We start from the raw sequence: 19,247 nt of genomic DNA, 5'->3' as shown, positions 1-19,247 counted from the left end.
ACTGTAGGGGCGTTACCGTTTCCCCTGCTGCGTCCGGCAGCGGTCCAGCAAGCCCAGCAGACTCCGGGACGGCGCAGGCGCATCTCCTAGTTCAGGCAGCACGTTGAGCGCGCTTAGCGCCGCCGCGTCCAAATGCAGGAACATATCTGACTGGATGGTGGTCAGTCGGAATCTGGAATGGGACATTAATACATCACAAGTATTAAATATGATGACCCAGTTGAAGCCATGTGCGTATCGACATTAGTATTCATATTTTCTGCAAAAATGCTGCCGAATATATAACTTTCATGTATGTATAGCATTGATATCATTGAATTTTGAACGTAAAAAACTATCTCCCCAGATAAATAGTATAATTAAACGGATGACGTTTTCGAATTCCGAATTTCCAGGTCCGTAAATGTATAAAAAAAAACACAAAATATAAAATCATATTTCAATCAAAATAATGTCATGAAATAATCTTGGCCACCTTTTTGGGTCAGATACCCATATGTGTGCCGCATGATTGAATGAAATTTGCCAATTTTAGTTACTGACCTTCCAAAATTAGTATTCTCAGTCATCAAAGACACATATTTAATCGCCGCCGCTAGACAGCTCATCGCGACCTCCTTCCTTGTCTCTTCAAAAGCGTTGGCGTCCTGCTGTTGTTCTGGCTTGAACTTTAACAGTCTGTTCAGGTCTTGGATCAGGCCTTCGGTGGAGAACTCGCTTCGCTTCAGCTTCGTTATTGTCACACTCGCGCGTTCCATTACTTTCTTTAGGGATTTGTACTGAAAATATATGAAACATGAAAATTACATTTAGTGCCGTATTTGAGGGGTAGATGGTGTTGTACTATGCATGCCTGATATCAATTTATTATGCTTTTGTTATAATTTTGTATCTGTGACTTTATCTGGCAAGTCAAATGTGGCGTTTCAGTAAGACGACAGTTTCCCACGCACCAAGTTAAAATACTTACAAATTTAATAATAGTGCCATCTACAACAATCATGATGATTGAAATGAGATTAAAACGCCTTATTAATTTTCTAGTTACTTTCTGTTACATTTTTGCAATTAATTCGTGCATGTTTGTACCCCTGCAGAGCCCTGGGGGCGTAGCCAAGATGACAATCGTACAACGACAATCGCGACGATTAAAAATGTACCGGAATGGCATATGGTACGGAAAGTCACGTGAATATTCCATACATTATTTATTCGACTGGCGTTTTCTATCAACGATTGTTCTCTTGGCTAGGCCCCAGTGGCAGCGTGTCCATAAAACTCGACTCCCAGCGGCTTGCCCGTTTTTGGACGTTTGAGCAGAGTTGTAAAGGAAATATGTAAGCCAAATTAGCTCCGGCATGTCTATCGATATGTTTGAGGCGCCACCACTGCTAGGCCCCCAGAGATGTGTTAGGGTAACAACAGCATGATATTACAGATACTTACATCTTCATGTTCCGCTTGGGGCACAAGACACTCGGAAGGCGCCATTTGCACCGTGATCGTCTCTAACTCCGTCAATAAATCGTCGTCGGTGAACTCAGTCACCGACAACTCGTAGTCGCCCGCCGTGACGCATGCCACGCCGACTAGCCGTCCCTGGAAATAGGATTTTTAATGGAAATATTTTAATCGTCCTTCAAAAACAAACGTCCGCCACAAAATTCTGATTTTCACAGCAGTTAGAAATTTTTTGTTGATCGTTTACATACTAACCTTTTTTTATGTAATAATAAGTAACAAATGGGTAGACGAGCTTTTTGATAGGAAGCGGTCACAATCCCCCATGGAAAAAAGCAACATCAGATGAGCCACTTTTGCGTTGCCGACTGCTGAAAACACTTTACACTCGCTTCTTGAAGAAACCCACGTCATAGCGGGACTGTAGCACCCAGAGGCAGGCGTGGCTCACTCCATGATTTCGTCTCTTTGCTACAGGTAGCTAAAACTCCATCCGTTCGGCCCCAATTTTGGGGTTTGCCATAAGCCGCACGTGGCGCTGTCGCCACCTAGCGGCCATATCTGTGCTGATCGTGACAGACGCGTTTTGTTAGAGAGTGAGTCTTCTGTACCTAGTACTATTATTTATTCTGTGCCAGAGGGTAATTCATCCTGTAAGTACTTTCTGGAAAAGAATGTGTGTGATGCCTGTTTTTGGTGTGCCAAGAATTTTAAGACAACATGATTTATCTTACAAGCGTCGAGCTGTTATGAGTAACAAGCCCTGGTAAGCCCAATACTTGATTACACAGCTGGTAATAATGGTTATGATTCTTATGATACTCGTGGGTATGTGTTGCCAACTCGGATTTTGAAAAAATGCTAGACTAATGTCTAGATTATGCCAAAATTATGCCAAAGATTTATGAAATATGCTGAAATTTCAGTTGAAATTAGGCACTTAAAACACATACATTTTCCAAATTTGCTGCCTTTTTCTACTGACAAGATCTGCTTGACCAACTTTATATAGACCGTCGACGTCCATCCGTCCACAAAAGTCAAAATTTATATGAAAATATGAACCACATAAGGCGATGGCGCATATTGTTGATGCCATGTTGGTGCAAACTTGGCTTAGAATAAATTATGCTAAAAAATATGCCAGATGCTAAATGGAAAATATTGGTGCCAAAGCGAGTGAAAATATGCCAGATCTGGCATCATTTATGCCAAGTTGGCAACACTGTGTGTCATTATCCTTCTTCTTCTTCCGGCCTTGTCCTATTTCTAATTGGGGTCGGTTCTCCTAATCCTCCTTCTCCAGAGATATCGTTTCTGGGCCGTCTCTGGATTTAAATTGTCATTATCTTGATCCTAACGCGAATAGCAAAGTGACGGTCCCAGTTGGGCGCCATTTTTATACGTTCTTATAATTGTTAAACATAAAATACCTTGGTGACAGGATCAGTCTTGATGTTAACCGCCATCAAACAAGGCGTGCTATCGTCAGTCGAGCCCAGACCCTCGCCCAGCACTTCTTCTAACTGCGACAGGCATCCCGGCGAGCCTTTGTACTTGATCACCCATTCGCTGTTCTTCACCGAACCTTCTGCTACATATATTTCTACACGGTAGCGCCGCACCTGGAAATAAATAAGTTATCGTTTTAGGAAGCATTACTCCATTTTTAGACTCCGATCACGCTAAGTCCGCTGTATTTCTGTATGTCCGCGATAAACTCAAAACTATTGAACGAATTTTCATGCGGTTTTCACCTATGAATAGAGTGATTGTTGAGGAAGGTTTAGGTGTATAGTTAGTTGAGCCAGGACGGGCAGCTAGTGCCCCATAAGAGAGCCTGCACTTGAGGTAGTACTTGGCATGAAAAGATAACGTGGTCAGTCTCTAAAAGGCTACAAAAACAAGTTTTCCGTATTTGTATATTTTTTGCTGCTCTCTATTATTTAGTTTTTTTTTATTTGGTATCCTTAATCCTGACTAATTAATTAATTATGGGACAGGATCAATGAAGAATCGTCGAATGTCCTCGTAGGCATAGGTTACAAAAGCCTTTAACCGACGTTTTAACCAGCGCAAAACTGTTACTATGAATTAATAATTGCATTATTTCATATTAGTCCCTCGGTATTTGGTTATATTATGATACTATCTTTGTTGCAAAACATGTGTAACTATGTATCTACATGTTTATTTACGTCTCATACACTATTATACTCATCAGCAAAAATCATTGAACATTAATCCGTAAGTAGTTCAAGATCAATGAGGTTATCTTTAGTGGTCTCCTTCCGGAACAACATGTAAACGGCGCCTTATTATAAATATTATAATAGAACACTGAAGGTTATTTTATTAATAATCTCATAAGCTACTGCAATATCAAATACTAATCGTAATCAGGAACGCATCCAGAGACCAAGAGCTGCCAGTGTGACCGGTAAAAAAAATAACACGAATGTCAAGTTTGAAGGTGGTGAGAACTAGTTAGGGCTCCCCCACATCTAGCGTCTTTCGAGCGTCGGCGTCTACAAATGTATGGCCGCGCTCGACGCAACGTCGACGCAACTGCGCAGCGACGTCATTTTCCATAGCGCTGACCAGACGCCGACGCTCGAAAGACGCTAGATGTGGGGGGGGGGGGGCTTAGGGTCAGTTGCACCAACCACAGTTAACAGACTGATGAACGTCACGCAGAAGAGATGTATGAAACTTCCTATACAATGAAATTTAGCCAACGCTGTAACGGTGAAAAGACGGTTTGGTGCAACCGACCCTTATGTTATCATCCTCTAGCCCAGCGGTCGGCAACCTTTTAGCAGCCAAGGACCACATAGCAGTTAACGAAGTGGACGCGGGCCGCACTTTGTTAATATTTATGACTTTATCATTTGTCAATATTACATACAAAATAGCCAGGGAGGCTCGCGGGCCACAAGTGAGAGGTACGCGGGCCGCATGCGACCCGCGGGCCGCTGGTTGCCGACCGCTGCGTTTAGCCGCCCAGAGGCCTATAAAAAGATCTCCCGTTCCATTCTAATTTGAATCTTTGACAAATCAAAATTTTGTATTGGAAAGTTTTGATGTCTGGGCTGCTAGAGGCTAGGTCTCTTATCTTATTTAGTGTACACATACATTTGAAATATTATTGTTTGAAAATCAAAATAACGAAATAACTCTAAACTAAGAATACACTAAGAATTTTTGTTATTGAGTTATCGAAAACAGTACACTGAGAATATAAAATTCGGAAAACAAATTGTGGAAGTGGAAGCTTTTATAGTAAACAATTCTAGGTACTAACCGCAGAAAAATAATCAATTCGGCTAATTGTTTGTTGGTAGGATGAAGTTTTAACAGCATATACTAATAACAAATTAGTAACGAATTAATTGCCTGAATATTCAGGACTTCCTCAAACTATTGTATATATGTTGTTTTATTTCAGAGTATTAATTCGTAAGTAATTTATGTACCTATCTTCGATTAACAATCAATTACAAAACATTTTAGTGTCAATTTAGTACAGATAGTGAGGATGTTAAGTGCAACAACCTTTTTTTGTTTGATTAAAGCATGAAACTTGGCACAGCAGTTCCTTATATAAAAATAAGCCGATTTAGATCGGTAGCCCGAAGGACCCCCCCCTCTGGGGCCAGGGAGGGGGGGTCAAAGAACCGCTCCGTCCGGCTTCATTCTAAAAAAACCTAACAGGCCCCGTTTAGCTAATAGGTCATATTTGGTATCAATTTCGGATAAATCAATAACGTAGAATTTATTTCTGTTATTAAAAAATTGCAATTTGTCGAACAAAATTAAAAAATTTTAAAATAATCTAATTTTTCAAGTGTAATTTTTATGTTTTATTTGGTGTCAAAATTAAACTGCCTGGTTTTTCTACATAAAAAAAATATGACAATAAAGCCTATTTAATGTAGATTTTAAAAACATAACTTTTATTTACCTTTATTAAAAGAAAATTGCATAAAAAAACTTATACCGTCTCGCGCCGGTGAATATCTTTTTACCGACATCGGCATCGTTATAGACAACATCCGAAGTACACACTCTGGAGACCAATTAAATGTATTGTTTATTGTTGTAGATCCTATTATAAAGATAGAAAAGCGTACATATATTATTATTTATGTGTCGTTTAGTGAAAAAAGGGACCTAGGAAAAAATTATCACAGAGCCTCGCGTTTGTATAGAAGCATACTCGTATTTAATTAGTGCCAACCACTCCAAGGACTCCATGGTCGCTGTTCTCAATGAATAAGAAGTAAACTGTAAGTATATATGTCAGTTTCAATCATATTCTGGCCACAGTAGGGTTCTCAGAACAGTTTGGAAACAGTCATTTGCTTTTTGCTTCCATTCCCAAGAAGACAGACTGAGCGTTGAGGGGGCTTTTGACACAGCAACCTTCGAGGCCGTAGAGGAAAGTCTGAAGAGTGAGGGCATCTGACCGGCAATAGCGCAATGGATAGGGAGAATGCTAAAAGGTACATCCATTACGGCGGAGCTGAGAGGAGTAACAAAGACGATTAGTCCAAGAAGAGGGTTCCCACAAGGGGGATGCCTGTCCCCGTCCCCCCTGATGTGGTGCCCACTTCTAAACTCAATGGTAAAAGAGCTCAACAGAGGAGGCATGTACATGCAGGCTTACTCTGATGATGGAGTGCTGTTAGAGAGAGGAATGGTTGTCACTGCGATAAGAGATATAATGATAAGAGGTCTCAGACAGGTACTGAGATGGTGTAGAGAGAGAGGGTTGGATCTCAATCCATCGAAAACAAAGCTGGTGCTATTCACTAATAGAAGAATAAAGGAGATGAAACCGCTGGTAGCGCTGGTGGCCTAGCGGTAAGAGCATGCGACTTGCAATCTGGAGGTCGCGGGTTCAAACCCCGGCTCGTACCAATGAGTTTTTCGGAACTTATGTACGAAATATCATTTGATATTTATCAGTCGCTTTTCGGTGAAGGAAAACATCGTGAGGAAACCGGACTAATCCCAATAAGGCCTAGTTTACCCTTTGGGTTGGAAGGTCAGATGGCAGTCGCTTTCGTAAAACTGGTGCCTACGCCAAATCATGGGATTAGTTGTCAAGCGGACCCCAGGCTCCCATGAGCCGTGGCAGAATGCCGGGATAACGCGAGGAAGAAGAAAGGAGATGAAACCCATAAAGATACAAGGTATAGAACTAGACATGGTGGAGGAGTTGAAATATCTGGGCGTTACTTTAGACAGTAAACTCAGGTACTAAACTCACATCAAGGAGCAGACGGCTAAAGCTATAAGAACACTGTTCCAATGCAAAAGGGCAGTAGGAAAGAACTGGGGACTGAAGCCAGGAATGATCCACTGGATCTACAAGGCGATAATACTACCCAGGGTGCTATATGGAGCCGTGACATGGTGGTATAGAGCACATATTAAAGAAAACCAAAGAGACCTAAGACCTAACCAAAGTCCAGAGATTAGCGTGCCTCATGATGACGGGGGCTATGAGAATGACCCCGACACACGCAATGGAGGTAATGCTAGGCTTGAAGCCACTCTGGATTGAGGTAGAGAAAAGAGCCACCGAACAGTGGTACAGAATGAAAGCATGCAATGAATGGAGAGGAAGCTGCGTAGACAAGAGACACGCGCTGATACAAAGAGAGGCACTATCAAAACTTGAAATGTTGATGGCCAATAATGACCTATAAATATAGAATACACATAGGAGACAGAGATAACTGGAAGGTGGAAGTCGGACACCCGATGACCATCTGCTTCACAGATGGCTCAAGAAGAAGCTCGATGAAACTAGCAGGAGCGGGCATAGTGATCCTCAAACTGGGAGAGAATCAGTACCACTCGGTAGATATGCTAGCGTTTCCAAGCCGAGGTATGTGCTATAACGCGCTGCGCAAGCATAATCAAAAAGAGCGTAAAACAAGAGGGCGCTGTCGTAATATACACAGACAGCCAGCCAGCACTAAAGGCACTAAAGAAAATATCAGTTACCTCCTCTCTCGTGAGATAATGTCGAGAGGAGCTCAACTTGATAGGCAAGCAAAGAAGTGTCACGGTGGCATGGGTTCCAGGACACCAGGGAGTAACGGGAAACGAGAAAGCTGACGAGCTGGCGAGAATAAGGGCGGAGACGGAATACATAGGTCCGAAACCGGCTCTGCCTATGTCAGCGGATGTCACGAAGGGAGTCATAGAGAAGGTAAAAGGGATGGCCCATCGGCGGAAAGTCGCCAGCCTGTCGGTATTCTACAGGTTGCACTTCGGGGAGTGTGCCCAAGAGCTACACGAGCTTATTCCACCGTCCCCATTCTACCATCGGACTTTTAGACGCACGGCCGGTTTCCATCCTTACTTGGTAGATATTCCACCAATTCGCACGAAGCGCTTTGCTTCTACTTTCCTTATGCGCACTGCCAAGGAATGGAATTCCTTGCCGGCGTCTATATTTCCGTGTTCTTATAACCCGGCAACCTTCAAATCAAGAGTGAACAGGCACCTTCTGGACGAGCTCGCTCCATCGTAGGCCATGTCTACGCCTCGGCTAGTCTGTGGCCATGAGTAAGCCCATTCATAATAATAATAAAAAAATGGAAGCACAGAGAGAATGGGAAGAAGAGACTGGATGCAGACAGTCGAAGATGATGATCAAAGGTATAGACCACAGGAGAACCAGGTATCTTCTGAAACTAGGTAAGAGCAGTCTGAGACTATTGACAGGTATCATTACAGGTCACAATACTCTCAACAGACACCTCAAGATAATGGAAATTAGTAGAGACGCCTCCTATCCACATTGTGGTAAGGAGGAGACTAGCTTACACTTACTAGCAGAATGTACTAACTATGTACGCGGCCCCGCGATATAATACATTCGGTAGAGACACACTAAAAGAAAACGAACTAAAGGACGTCGAACTCAAAGATGTCCTTTTATTCTGCAGGAAAACAAGAAGATTTGAGGAGAATAGTGTGGGAATGCCGCCGGGACAGTAACCTGAAGCTCCAACTCCAGGGAATTGGGCTGAATGAACGCGACAAGCGATCGACAGCCCGCCTGCTTCTGACCGGGCGTCCCTACACTACATCTACATCTACATGTATAAGTTAGTCTATGAATTTACTAGAGTCGGTAGTGCTGCACTCTGGCGGCAGAACATTGCAGTAATATCCCATATTGAGAACAGCGACCATGGAGTCCATGGAGTGGTTGGCACTATCTAAATACGAGTATGCTTCTATACAAACGCGAGGCTCTGTGATAATTTGTTCCAAGGTCCCTTTTTTCACTGAACGACACATAAAAAAATATTTGTACGCTTTTCTATCTTTATAATAGGATCTACAACAATAAACAATACTTTTAATCGGTCTCCAGAGTGTGTACTTCGGATGTTGTCTATATCTAAGTTTTTTATATATAAGTTTTTTTTATGCGATTTCCTCTAAATAAAGGTATGTAAAAGTTATGTTTTTAAAATCTGCATTAAATAGGCTTTATCATCATATTTTTTTAATGTAGAAAAACCAGGCAGTATAATTGTGACAATAAATAAGAAACAAAAATTACACTTGAAAAATTAGATACTATGAGTTTTTTTTTAATTTTTTTCTACAAATCGCTAAATTTTTATACCAGAAATGAATTCTACGTTATTGATTTATCCGAAATTGATACCAAATATGACCTATTAGCTAAACGGGGCCTGTTAGAATTTTAAGAATGAAGCCGGGCGGAGCGGTACTTTGACCCCCCCCTTCTCGGGCCCCAGAGGGGAGGCTCCTTCGGGCTACCGATCGAAATCGGCTTGTTTTGATATAAGGAAGAACTGTGCCAAGTTTCATGCTTTAATCAAGAAAAAAAAGGTTCGACCTTTTTTTGTCACTTAGAACCCTAGCTAAGAATATCTACTTACTACTCGTACTCGTATTATTTACATAGGTACACATATGAACATTTGGTATTTTAGCAATTGTGAATGCGAAGTTTGAGATCAGTTACGATACTTACGATTATAATTGAGTCGCTTAACTTCAATCTCGGGTAAATCCATATGTCAGATTATGCGATTTTGGTATTATGAAAAGGTAATAGGGTAGATATTTGCTCAGAGGGTCGAATGGATTTACCCGAGTTTGATGTTAAGCGACACAATTGTACGATGTATCAGCACGAGAGACTAAAAGTAGTGGTCGGAGGTTGAGGCTGTTGTGGGGAGTTTCTATGTACTGTTGTTGGCATAGTTAAGGGGTTGTGCACAAATCACGCGAGGTACGTGTTTTCGGCTACTTTTTGACCCCCCCCTCCCCTTGGTGATATTTGGTGAGGTTTTTGCCCCCCCCCCCTACCCCCACACAACCTCACGTGTATTTTTTTGAATATTTTTTTTCGACCTTAGTATTGTATATAGAAAATCTTGCTTATTTTTCTATTTTCGTTAAATAAACTCGCTATTTTGAAGTGCAGAGTGAAGGTTTATGTTTAACGAAACCGAGAAAAAGTATCTACTCATGTGGTAGGTTATTTTTTCTTAGTTTCGTTCACTGTAGAAAAATACACGTGAGGTTTCCTTATAACCTCCCCTCCCCCAACGTGATCTATCGTGATTTTTTCATGACCCCCCCCTCCCCCGGGATCCTATCTCGTCGCATAATAATTAATTGTCATAATGTAATGTTACGCATAAAACTTTTTTCGCATATATTTTCTACAGCTGAAACAGAAAATATTTTCAAAAATATTTTGCATAGGTTGTGTAGAATAGGGTAGGTTAGGTTAGGTTTGTGTTATAATTTTTCAGAAATATTAATATTTTCAGTACAATAACAATTATGCGAAATGAGTTTTATGCGTAACATTACATTAGGACAATCAATTATTATGCGACCCAATATGGACCCCCCTCCCCCTGTCGAACCTCGCGTGATTTATGCACAACCCCTAACTGATACCATACATACCCATGTAGTGGCCATTTGCGATTCTGTGAATAGATGTCGTATGTGTAGGTATACTCCATGGGATTATGATGGTATTGAACTTACTAGAAGCAGTTTCTTGATGAGTATCTCAAAGTTTCCTTTAGAGAGCACGAGATATTCGAGCTTGTTGGGCTCCAGACCCATTTTCTTGATGTTCGCAATGGAGGAGAACACCTCTCTGGAGCAGGTAGTCGCGTCCACACCGTGCACGCTGTAGTAATCATTGCGGTCGAAGATTCTGACCGTTGTGGGCGGTTTCTGAAAACGAGGCAAAGGCAAGATAGAATAAATGCAAAGGAATGAAGTTTTTAGAGGTGCTGCGTTTAGAAACCTAGTTTTAAAATGTGTGTTTGGTGGATAGTTAGGTATAATAAACGATTTATTGTTGTAAGAATGGTGGGTCCTTACGGTAAAATGCCCATACCTCTATAAAGGTTAGTCGCCTAAGGGTCTCCCCTGATATATCGACGCGCATTCGGCAAAAGCCGATAGGAAAAAGCTTTATGTCCACGCAATAAGAGCGAAAAAGCCGTCGACGCGTCGGCAGGCGCCGGCCGATGCGAGCCGAGCCGAACGACGACTTTTTCGCTCTTATTGCGTGGACATAAAGCTTTTTCCTATCGGCTTTTGCCGAATGCGCGTCGATATATCAGGGGAGACCCTAAATTATTGTAAGCCATAACTCGGCAATAGCGTCTTGGATAGTTAGTAATGCAAATTACAAAATCTATTCCCGCTGTTGGGCAATTATTATATACATAAAAAGCTGCAGGAACATAATAACTACCCCTATGTACCCTATTAATACACAGGCATTTCTATTCAGACAATTTATTAATACCCTTTATCGTTTCTCAAGACCGGTTAAAATATTATAAACTATGACAAATAATAATATCGTCACATATTTCTGCAGAACTCAAAGTGTGTCAAGAGCACCTTTTTCCTGTACAAGAATCCTTGGAAGAGACCTACATTGAGCAAATAAATAACAGTATCTTAGTATGTTGACGGTAATATATCACTTATCAAATATATTGCGTCTGCGAAAAGGAGGAAAAACAAAGTAATTAGTTCAGATTTTTAATTAGGTCACATTGAGTAAAATTTACAAAAAAGTCTTACTATACAAGCTGTTTGGAATTGGTACCTAAGTGCATATATGTCTAAGACAAAGTTTAGGCGGCTTTTTTCGCAATTTGTGATTTGCAATATCACAAATTACCAAAAAAACCTTGTACCTAATAGAACCTCATGAATCATTTGATGCAGACATGGTGGTCATGGAAAACCTAAATGATATTACTCCTAAGAAGGCGCATGAATTTGCCAGATATTGTTATACAAAATTGAATCCTAGTGCTATGACATAAAGTTTAAAATGATAGTGGGAAGATCCTTTTAAAGGATAACCACTAAATCCTAGCCAGAAGAAACATAAAATTATAAACATCTTCGCCGTTATTTGTGGCAATCTGTTTATATCTGTAGAATCAAGCTTCACTTGAACTGAAACTTGAACTCTTTCAATGTTATTCTGCTTATCTGATACAACGGACGAACGTGTGAAAACAATAATAGTTAGCCAGAAATTTCCACGGGGCAGACGCAAACATTTCTTACTGTAAACTTTAAATGACAATTTTTAGTGAAATAAATAATATATACCTATGTATAAGCTTACACAGATCGGTTTAGTCGCACTTGTAAACCCAAAACTTTTGCAAACGCCAAATCAAAAAAGTTTCTTAAACATTCTTGGCGCTGTGTGCACACTGTGCACGACAACTCACGCCTTTATGCGTTCTCGGAGTCCAACGGCTTGAACAATAAGAGGCTTGGAAACTTCCACATTGAGACTCATGTGGCTTGTCTATATACCATGGGGTCGAGCATGTTAATAAAAATGTTATTTTGTTATTATTCAAATCAGTATGCGATAGGCGCCGGATTCCAAGAACACAAGCGATAATATAGGTCGTCAAACCGCTGCGCGATAAGATGTACCTAAGCTTAAGAAAGGTCAGAAAGTCAGAAGTGTATATTAGATTAGATCACACATTTTGCGAGTTTCTGAATGCGCGTGTAGAGGGTTTGAGGGTATAACATTATATTATTATATTATAAGGATAATGGTTGATTCCTAGGGAAAGAGGGGTAAAGGAGATGTTTTGACTGATCATTGCCCTAGATTGAGGAGAGTGACCGGTGTGATTTCTGCTGGTACCTAGGACCTACCGAATTATTTTTTAGCCTCGAGTACATTAGGTATCTAGAAATATTATTAAGTACCTTTATTTTCATCACATTTAATTAGAAAACAGTGGGTAGTTTTTCTCACCACTTGAAAGAATGCACAGCACACATGCTTGCCTTAATTTCTTGGCAAACGTAACCACAAAACAAAGTAGAAATCAATATAAACGACACCTAGTCTAGCCTCGTCAAGCATTGTTTACAAACACATTGCATAATTACATACAGTATGTAATAAAACTAATAAAAAATGAAATACCCACGCGACACTAATGACAGCATGGTGAGATGAAGTCATGTCACTGATTCACTCTTAGCATTAACTTGGCGAAAATCACTAATATAAATAGTGATTGCTCATTTGTTAACAGTTTGGCCGTGTTCGAGTAGCTCTTGTTTTTTTGCGTTTGCATCTTTGCTGTTATTGCAAACGCTAGCTGACTGTTTGCCTCATAAGGTTTGACCGGCCCGAAACTATTTTCTGACGCAAGAAACGCGCGTGTAGATATTAATCCCTTGTAAATACAACTGACGCATATAACTATTACCTAATTGATCACGGACTGTTTATAAATACTGCTGGCAAGTACCTTTACTAAAGGCAAACAAATTGTTTTATTCGTGATAAGTATTTTTCATTACGTACTTATTTGATTTATGACAACTGTCTCAAATAAGAATAGCCGCCACTGCGCCACTGTGGCACAGGCCCAGAGCGGCTACCGCGAAAACCGAAATTCGCAAATTGCGGGGATCTTTCTCTTTTACTCCAGCGAAGGCGTAATTAGAGTGACAGAGAAAAATCCCCACAATTTGCGAACTTCGATTTTCGCGGTTATAGCCCAGTGACAAACGGCACTGTCAAGAGTCCAGAGGTCACGACTGACTGGTGGGCCGAAGAACTCGTTCATTCACTCGCCTAACAATAAGAATAGCCAGGACCAATTCGCAGAAAACGTTATGATGACAGAGCAAGGGTTATCGAATATAATATAATACTAATTAATACGGCCATATATTGACTGCGATCGGGCAGGCAATGTCAGTGTGCGGACATACGGAGACAGGAGAGGTCCAATTATTTCAAGCGTTTTAGTTTTTGAGGGGGCCGACTCGTCGTTATAAAGGTAAATAACCCTGCTTTTATATCTCAGATACCTACTAAAATGTTAGTTAGGTTGGCCAATTTATTACACAAATATCTAGCATTAATACTGTAGCATTAATTTTTTTGCTAAAATGACAGATCAGTTAATCAAATTGGGCCAATTTAACTCTCATTTTAGTATATGATATACCTAAAGACAAGTTTTAGAACTTAAATTATTTCTAATATCTATTTTAACGAAGGTTTTGTACTGAAAGTAACACACTCTCAACTGACCATAGTGGCCTTTGGTGGTCTTTTAAGCCTTTGCAGTACCTAAGTCGCCAAACTTTTCACAAAGAGGCGATACTTATAATACGATATGATTTGTGATACATTTTATTATATGTTAATCCAATAATTACTATTATTCACAGTATAAATATGTAAAAAAAAACAAGTTGGTAAATACAAATAAGTAGGGATAACTAACTCAGGAAATTGGCGACTCACGTGAACATTTAAAGATTTTAACCGAGTTTGAAAACGAAGCGGTTCTCGTGCATTTTCTCACGGAAAGAACCCTTCGGTAAAGTGGATGGAACTTCTGATGAAGACTATGAAATGCAGTATCCGTCCTCAGAATTCTTGTAATTCTTGAGTTGATTGTGATATGTAAATGTTTTTAATGGCCTTTTAAACTTAATTGCTAAATCGGATTTTGTTTTCGCTACACATATCGGTTTTTTCAATAAGCAAAGAGTTATTGCTTGTACAAGAGGTGTAGGTAATCTGAGAAAAACTCGTATCAACGAGTTTGACAGCCGAACTAGATGGTGCTATACCGACTGCGCCGTATGTTTTCTGGCAGCTGAAATTTGGCACCCGGAACTACCGCATAATTAACGGTGTCGTGCAATGACATATACCCAATTCAGCTGTCAGATTGGAGGCAAGATTTTTTTCTTAGCCTCTACTATTAATAGTTAATTAACCTAACCTAACTAATTGAGTACCTACTTAAGGAAATTGATTTATTACGAGTATTTGAGCCTACTTGTTCAAGCGAGCTGCCGACCTGAAAACTTCTTTGAAGTTTTTAGCTATTGTCAGCGTTTGTTTTTTTATGATAATGTATTGTTTTTATTATAGGAGGCGAATCGAAACAACACAATGAGGAGTTTAATCCTCGTCGTCGCCATCTCAGCGCTGGCCTGGGCCAGGCCTGAAACATACAAGGAAACCGAAGAGTTCCAGTACGCCAGAAGCTCATCAGACGAAGGAAGTAAATCCGGCTACTATGGTGCTCAAAGAGGTAACGTGGCAGGCAACTACGAAAAAGCACACAACATGGACACTCTAGCTCAGCATCAAATGAGTGGAGCCATAAACCAAGTACAAGGAGAACTAGGTGATGCTTCGAAAACTAGAGCTGGAAGCGTTTATACGGCTGCTAACACGGCAGGACTCTATGGATCCGGCCATCACGATCTGAGCAACCTTCATGGAAGGCATTTTGGAGAAAGCTCATCTTCTGACAGCAGTCATTCTTCTTTGTTGGCTTCTAACCAACATTCTAACTCTGACTGGAGAAGCCAGTCTCAGCAAAGTGGGTATGGTGCATCAAGCCAGTTAGGACAATCGTCACTGCATTCAGGAAGCTTGCACGCCGCGGATAGCGCTGGCTATGGATCTAGCCTTGGAAGCAACAGTCATAGCACTGGTTATCATTCAGCGTCTGGATACCAATCTCATTCGGGGTATAACTCTCAAAACCTTTATGACCAAAGCAGTTTAACTGGACAGTCCGGAGCCTATGGAACTGGAGACCAAAGTCGTCGTTACACCGTAGTAACACCAGTAAGGCTCGTAGGAAGGCCCGGAACTCAAATAGCGATACCGGTTTACGGAGAGGCTGGTTATGATGCCTACAGAGCTTCCTCTTCCACGGGCCAAAGTTCTAGCAACAGGTATGCCTCGCAAACAGCTGCTTCTTCATTCGATCAAAATGCTATTAATAGTGAAGCTGAAGTTTTGAACAACAACCAGCTACATATCGGCTCTGTTCCAGCGCCTAACGGGAAGCATTACTCTTCCTCGTACAACTATCACAAAGCTTGGGAAAGGCGTGGCGAATCCACCGATGCACCAGTAACAGTCGCACCTGTAGTTAATCCATTGTCTGTAAATAGTGAATTATATGAAGACGCTCAAGGGGCCAGTGCCAATTCTTACGATTCTGCCAATAGATACAACAGCTACTCAGGATCGAGTCAATCCAGTCACCAAGCGGATTATAGATCCCAGCACAATGCTCAAGCCAGTTCTCAGTCCAACCTTAACTCAAACGCCTACACGCAAGGAGCACATGGTAGTCACTCTGGACTCGCGCCTCTTGTAGATGCCCAGCCTAAAAGTTACCAATCCTCTTATGCCTATCACAAGTCATGGGAAAAACAGGGCGATCCCTATGTAATCTACCCATCAGGGACAACTGGAGAAGCATCACAGCGAATTGTTTCCGGTACTAAAAACGCTGCTTCATCGCAACGTTATGGTTCCCATCAGCAATATTCTCATGGAAGTGCTGTAGACTGCGATAGTCTGTGCAGGTATCGTCGGTCTACACGCTCTGCCGATTATTACCAGCAGGATCTCGGACAACACGCTCAAACATCTTGGGATCAAAGCCTTTCTCAACAGACTCAAGACTCGTTTCAGCAACACGGCCAGTCGGCAAACCTTGAAGACCTAGGGCAACAGACTCAAAATCTCGAAGATTTCGGTCAACACAGCCAGTCAGCACACCTTGAAGACCTAGGGCAACAGACGCAAAATCTCGAAGATTTCGGTCAACACAGCCAGTCAGCCAACCTTGAAGACCTGGGGCAACAGACGCAAAATCTCGAAGATTTCGGTCAACACAGCCAGTCAGCAAACCTTGATAACCTAGGTCAACAAACACAAAAATCTTGGGGTAACAGTCAACAGCAGAGCCAACCTCAAAATCTTGAAAATTTTGGACAGCATAAAACACAGGGTAAGTGGCATGAGTTAAATCAAAAATTTGAAAGTAATTTAGAGGACCTTGGCCAACACACTCAACAATCATGGAGTAGCATTGAACAACAAGCAAGTCACACACAGGGCCAGTGGCATGACATGGCAACTCACAGTCATCAATCTGAACAAACTTTTGGAAATTTAGATAATTTCGGACAACAAACACAAAGTAAGTGGGACAATATAGAAGGCCTAAGTCAACAAACACTAAAAACTGAAGACTTAGGACAAAAAACTCATAATAATTGGGATGAATTAGATCAATTGGGACAACAAGTACAAACACAATGGAATAACATAAATAAAACACGGCACACCGACACAAACACAGAACAACAAACTCTGACACATTTTGGAAGTGTTAATGAGGTAAAACCTAACAGAGAGCATGCTGGAACCACTCTAAACACCTTCAATAAAGAAAACCCAGGCGCTCACAATCCTGCCGATCTTGAGTTTTGGGGTCTGACCAATAATCAAAAGCATGAAAACAACCATTACTACAATCAACACAGTTATAATAATCCAAATTCTTATTCAAATTCACAGGGTCATGGCGTTAGTTGGGGACAACATGTCAATAACAATAACGCGCAAACATCTCACAATAACCCCTTGCAAAGTATATGGGACAAAATAGACAATATGGAAGAGCAATCTGAGCATTCAAATGAAAATCAGCAACATACTGAGTATCAAAATTCACAACACTCATACGGACAGGAAAATACCTCTCAACATGAAAGCAATTGGGGAAGTAACAACAGTGCATACCATTGGAATCAACAACAAACACACAGTTCAGGATACCAGCCTTCTATTATTTTCAATAGTACAATAGATAAACCAAAGAATGACCAACTGCCTACAGAAGTTGCACCTGAAAAACCCAAAGATGACGACGACGATGAAACACTGGAAGAACCTGAACCAGTTGAAGTTGGCCGCGGAGATATTGGTGCTGAAGGTGACTCGAAAACTACACCAAAATCTGTTCAAAATTATCTAACATACTCAACCCAATTAAAGCCAGAAAAGAGCCCTGAAGAAATCGAAGCATTAAGCTTATCAAGGGGCACTGATCAATATACAACTGAGTCAGATACACTTAGTGTTTTAAGCATAAGTCAACAAAAATGGCTTGATGAACAACGGCAAAGGGCTACAGAAGAATTACACCAGATTAGTCGCTCTAAATCATCAACAACTACTCCACATTCAGTAAAACTCACAACACCTCATGGTCAAACTGGAGCACAACATTTCATGGGACAGCCAGAGGAAATACAGGAGCATGATAAATCTGAGAACATACAGAAAAATTATCATAATTTAGAACAACAAAATACAATGCAGCAAAACCAAGATTTTCATCAACAAAATCAACAACACCATGTCCAACAGTCCCAGGATATGGGTCAGCACCATCAAAACGTTGACCAGCACACGCAAAACTTTGATCAACAAAATACAGAACAGCAATTCGAAGATATTGGACAGCAAACCCAAGATTTAAACCAACAAAATCTACATGAGTTTACTAATTTAGGTCAACAACAAAGCCGGAATTTTGACCAACAAAACACACAGGAAATTGGACAGCAAAGTCAAGATTTAAGTCAGCAAAATCTTCAACAGTTCCACCATTTAAATCAGCACACCCAAAAACATGACCAACAAAATACAGAACAGCAATTTGAAGACTTTGGACAACAAACGCAAGACCAACAAAATCTACAAGAGTTTTCTAATTTGGGTCAACATAGCCAGAGTTTTGACCAACTAACCACAGGAGATTTTGCACAGCAAAATCAAGATTTAAGTCAGCATAATCTCCAACAGTTTCACCATTTAGGTCAGCACACCCAAAAACTTGACCAACAAAATACAGATCAGCAATTCGACTTTGGGCAACAAACTCAAGATCTAACCCAACAAAATTTACAACAATTCTCCAATTTAGAACAGCACAGTCAAACCTCATATCAACATGAAGCTAGAGAATTTGTAACTCATTCACACACACAGGTAGCTGAAGAACAGAAAATTACTCCTGTCAGTGACCATGGTTCCCAAACCAATCCGAAACAAGACATCGAAATAGTTCCACCCTCTGTCACAACAACGGAAAAGCCCGGTTTTTGGAAGTCGGTGGGTGGCAAACTTACCAGTGCTAAAGATTCTGTTGCTTCATGGTTTAGAAGAAGCTAAATTTGGTATTTACCACTATGTATTAATTTATAAGAGGAAATTAATAGTTTAAATCATATAAAACTAGTCATAATGCTTAAATTGCTAGAAGAAATAAATTTTATAAATATTTAAGTCATTGTTTTATTCCATGATAACTGTATCAGGCATGACCCTACTGAAC

The 19,247-nt window shown here is 40.7% G+C and overlaps 2 protein-coding genes across 4 annotated transcripts in view; one reads left to right on the top strand and one right to left on the bottom strand.

Annotated features, from left to right (window-relative positions):
• Positions 1-19,247, bottom strand: part of LOC134667972 (DNA mismatch repair protein Msh2) — a 46,358-nt gene that overhangs the window by 25,518 nt on the left and 1,593 nt on the right. The window contains exons 3-7 of the mRNA XM_063525411.1: positions 10,531-10,725; positions 2,895-3,086; positions 1,447-1,599; positions 544-779; positions 17-172 (exon numbers count right to left, since the gene is read on the bottom strand). Coding sequence (XP_063381481.1) covers positions 17-172; positions 544-779; positions 1,447-1,599; positions 2,895-3,086; positions 10,531-10,725 — 932 coding nt within the window. The remainder of the gene's footprint in view (positions 1-16; positions 173-543; positions 780-1,446; positions 1,600-2,894; positions 3,087-10,530; positions 10,726-19,247) is intronic.
• On the top strand, positions 13,728-19,198 carry LOC134667946 (uncharacterized protein DDB_G0283357-like). Of its 3 annotated transcripts, XM_063525369.1 has the most exons (4): positions 13,728-13,850; positions 14,963-16,648; positions 16,751-18,728; positions 18,837-19,198. In XM_063525369.1, exons 2-4 carry the CDS (start codon positions 14,984-14,986, stop codon positions 19,082-19,084), a joined length of 3,891 nt encoding a protein of 1,296 aa, XP_063381439.1. In that variant the 5' UTR covers positions 13,728-13,850; positions 14,963-14,983; the 3' UTR covers positions 19,085-19,198. The 3 variants fall into 3 exon arrangements, with proteins under 3 accessions (XP_063381439.1, XP_063381438.1, XP_063381437.1); XM_063525368.1 differs by having other exon boundaries at positions 14,963-16,582; positions 16,751-19,198; XM_063525367.1 differs by having other exon boundaries at positions 16,751-19,198.

Source organism: Cydia fagiglandana, chromosome 10, assembly GCF_963556715.1.
Source record: "Cydia fagiglandana chromosome 10, ilCydFagi1.1, whole genome shotgun sequence".
In the NCBI taxonomy this organism is placed as follows: domain Eukaryota; kingdom Metazoa; phylum Arthropoda; class Insecta; order Lepidoptera; family Tortricidae; genus Cydia; species Cydia fagiglandana.
This window is presented reverse-complemented; position numbering and strand designations above follow the sequence as displayed.

What these genes read in the sequence shown, in the direction of transcription:
- LOC134667946 (XM_063525367.1), top strand. Translation starts at nt 14,984, where the DNA reads ATGAGGAGTTTAATCCTCGTCGTCGCCATCTCAGCGCTGGCCTGGGCC. An exon ending in TAGGGCAACAGACGCAAAAT is followed by an intron (nt 16,649 to 16,750) that starts CTCGAAGATTTC and finishes CAGTCAGCAAAC; the next exon opens with CTTGATAACCTAGGTCAACA.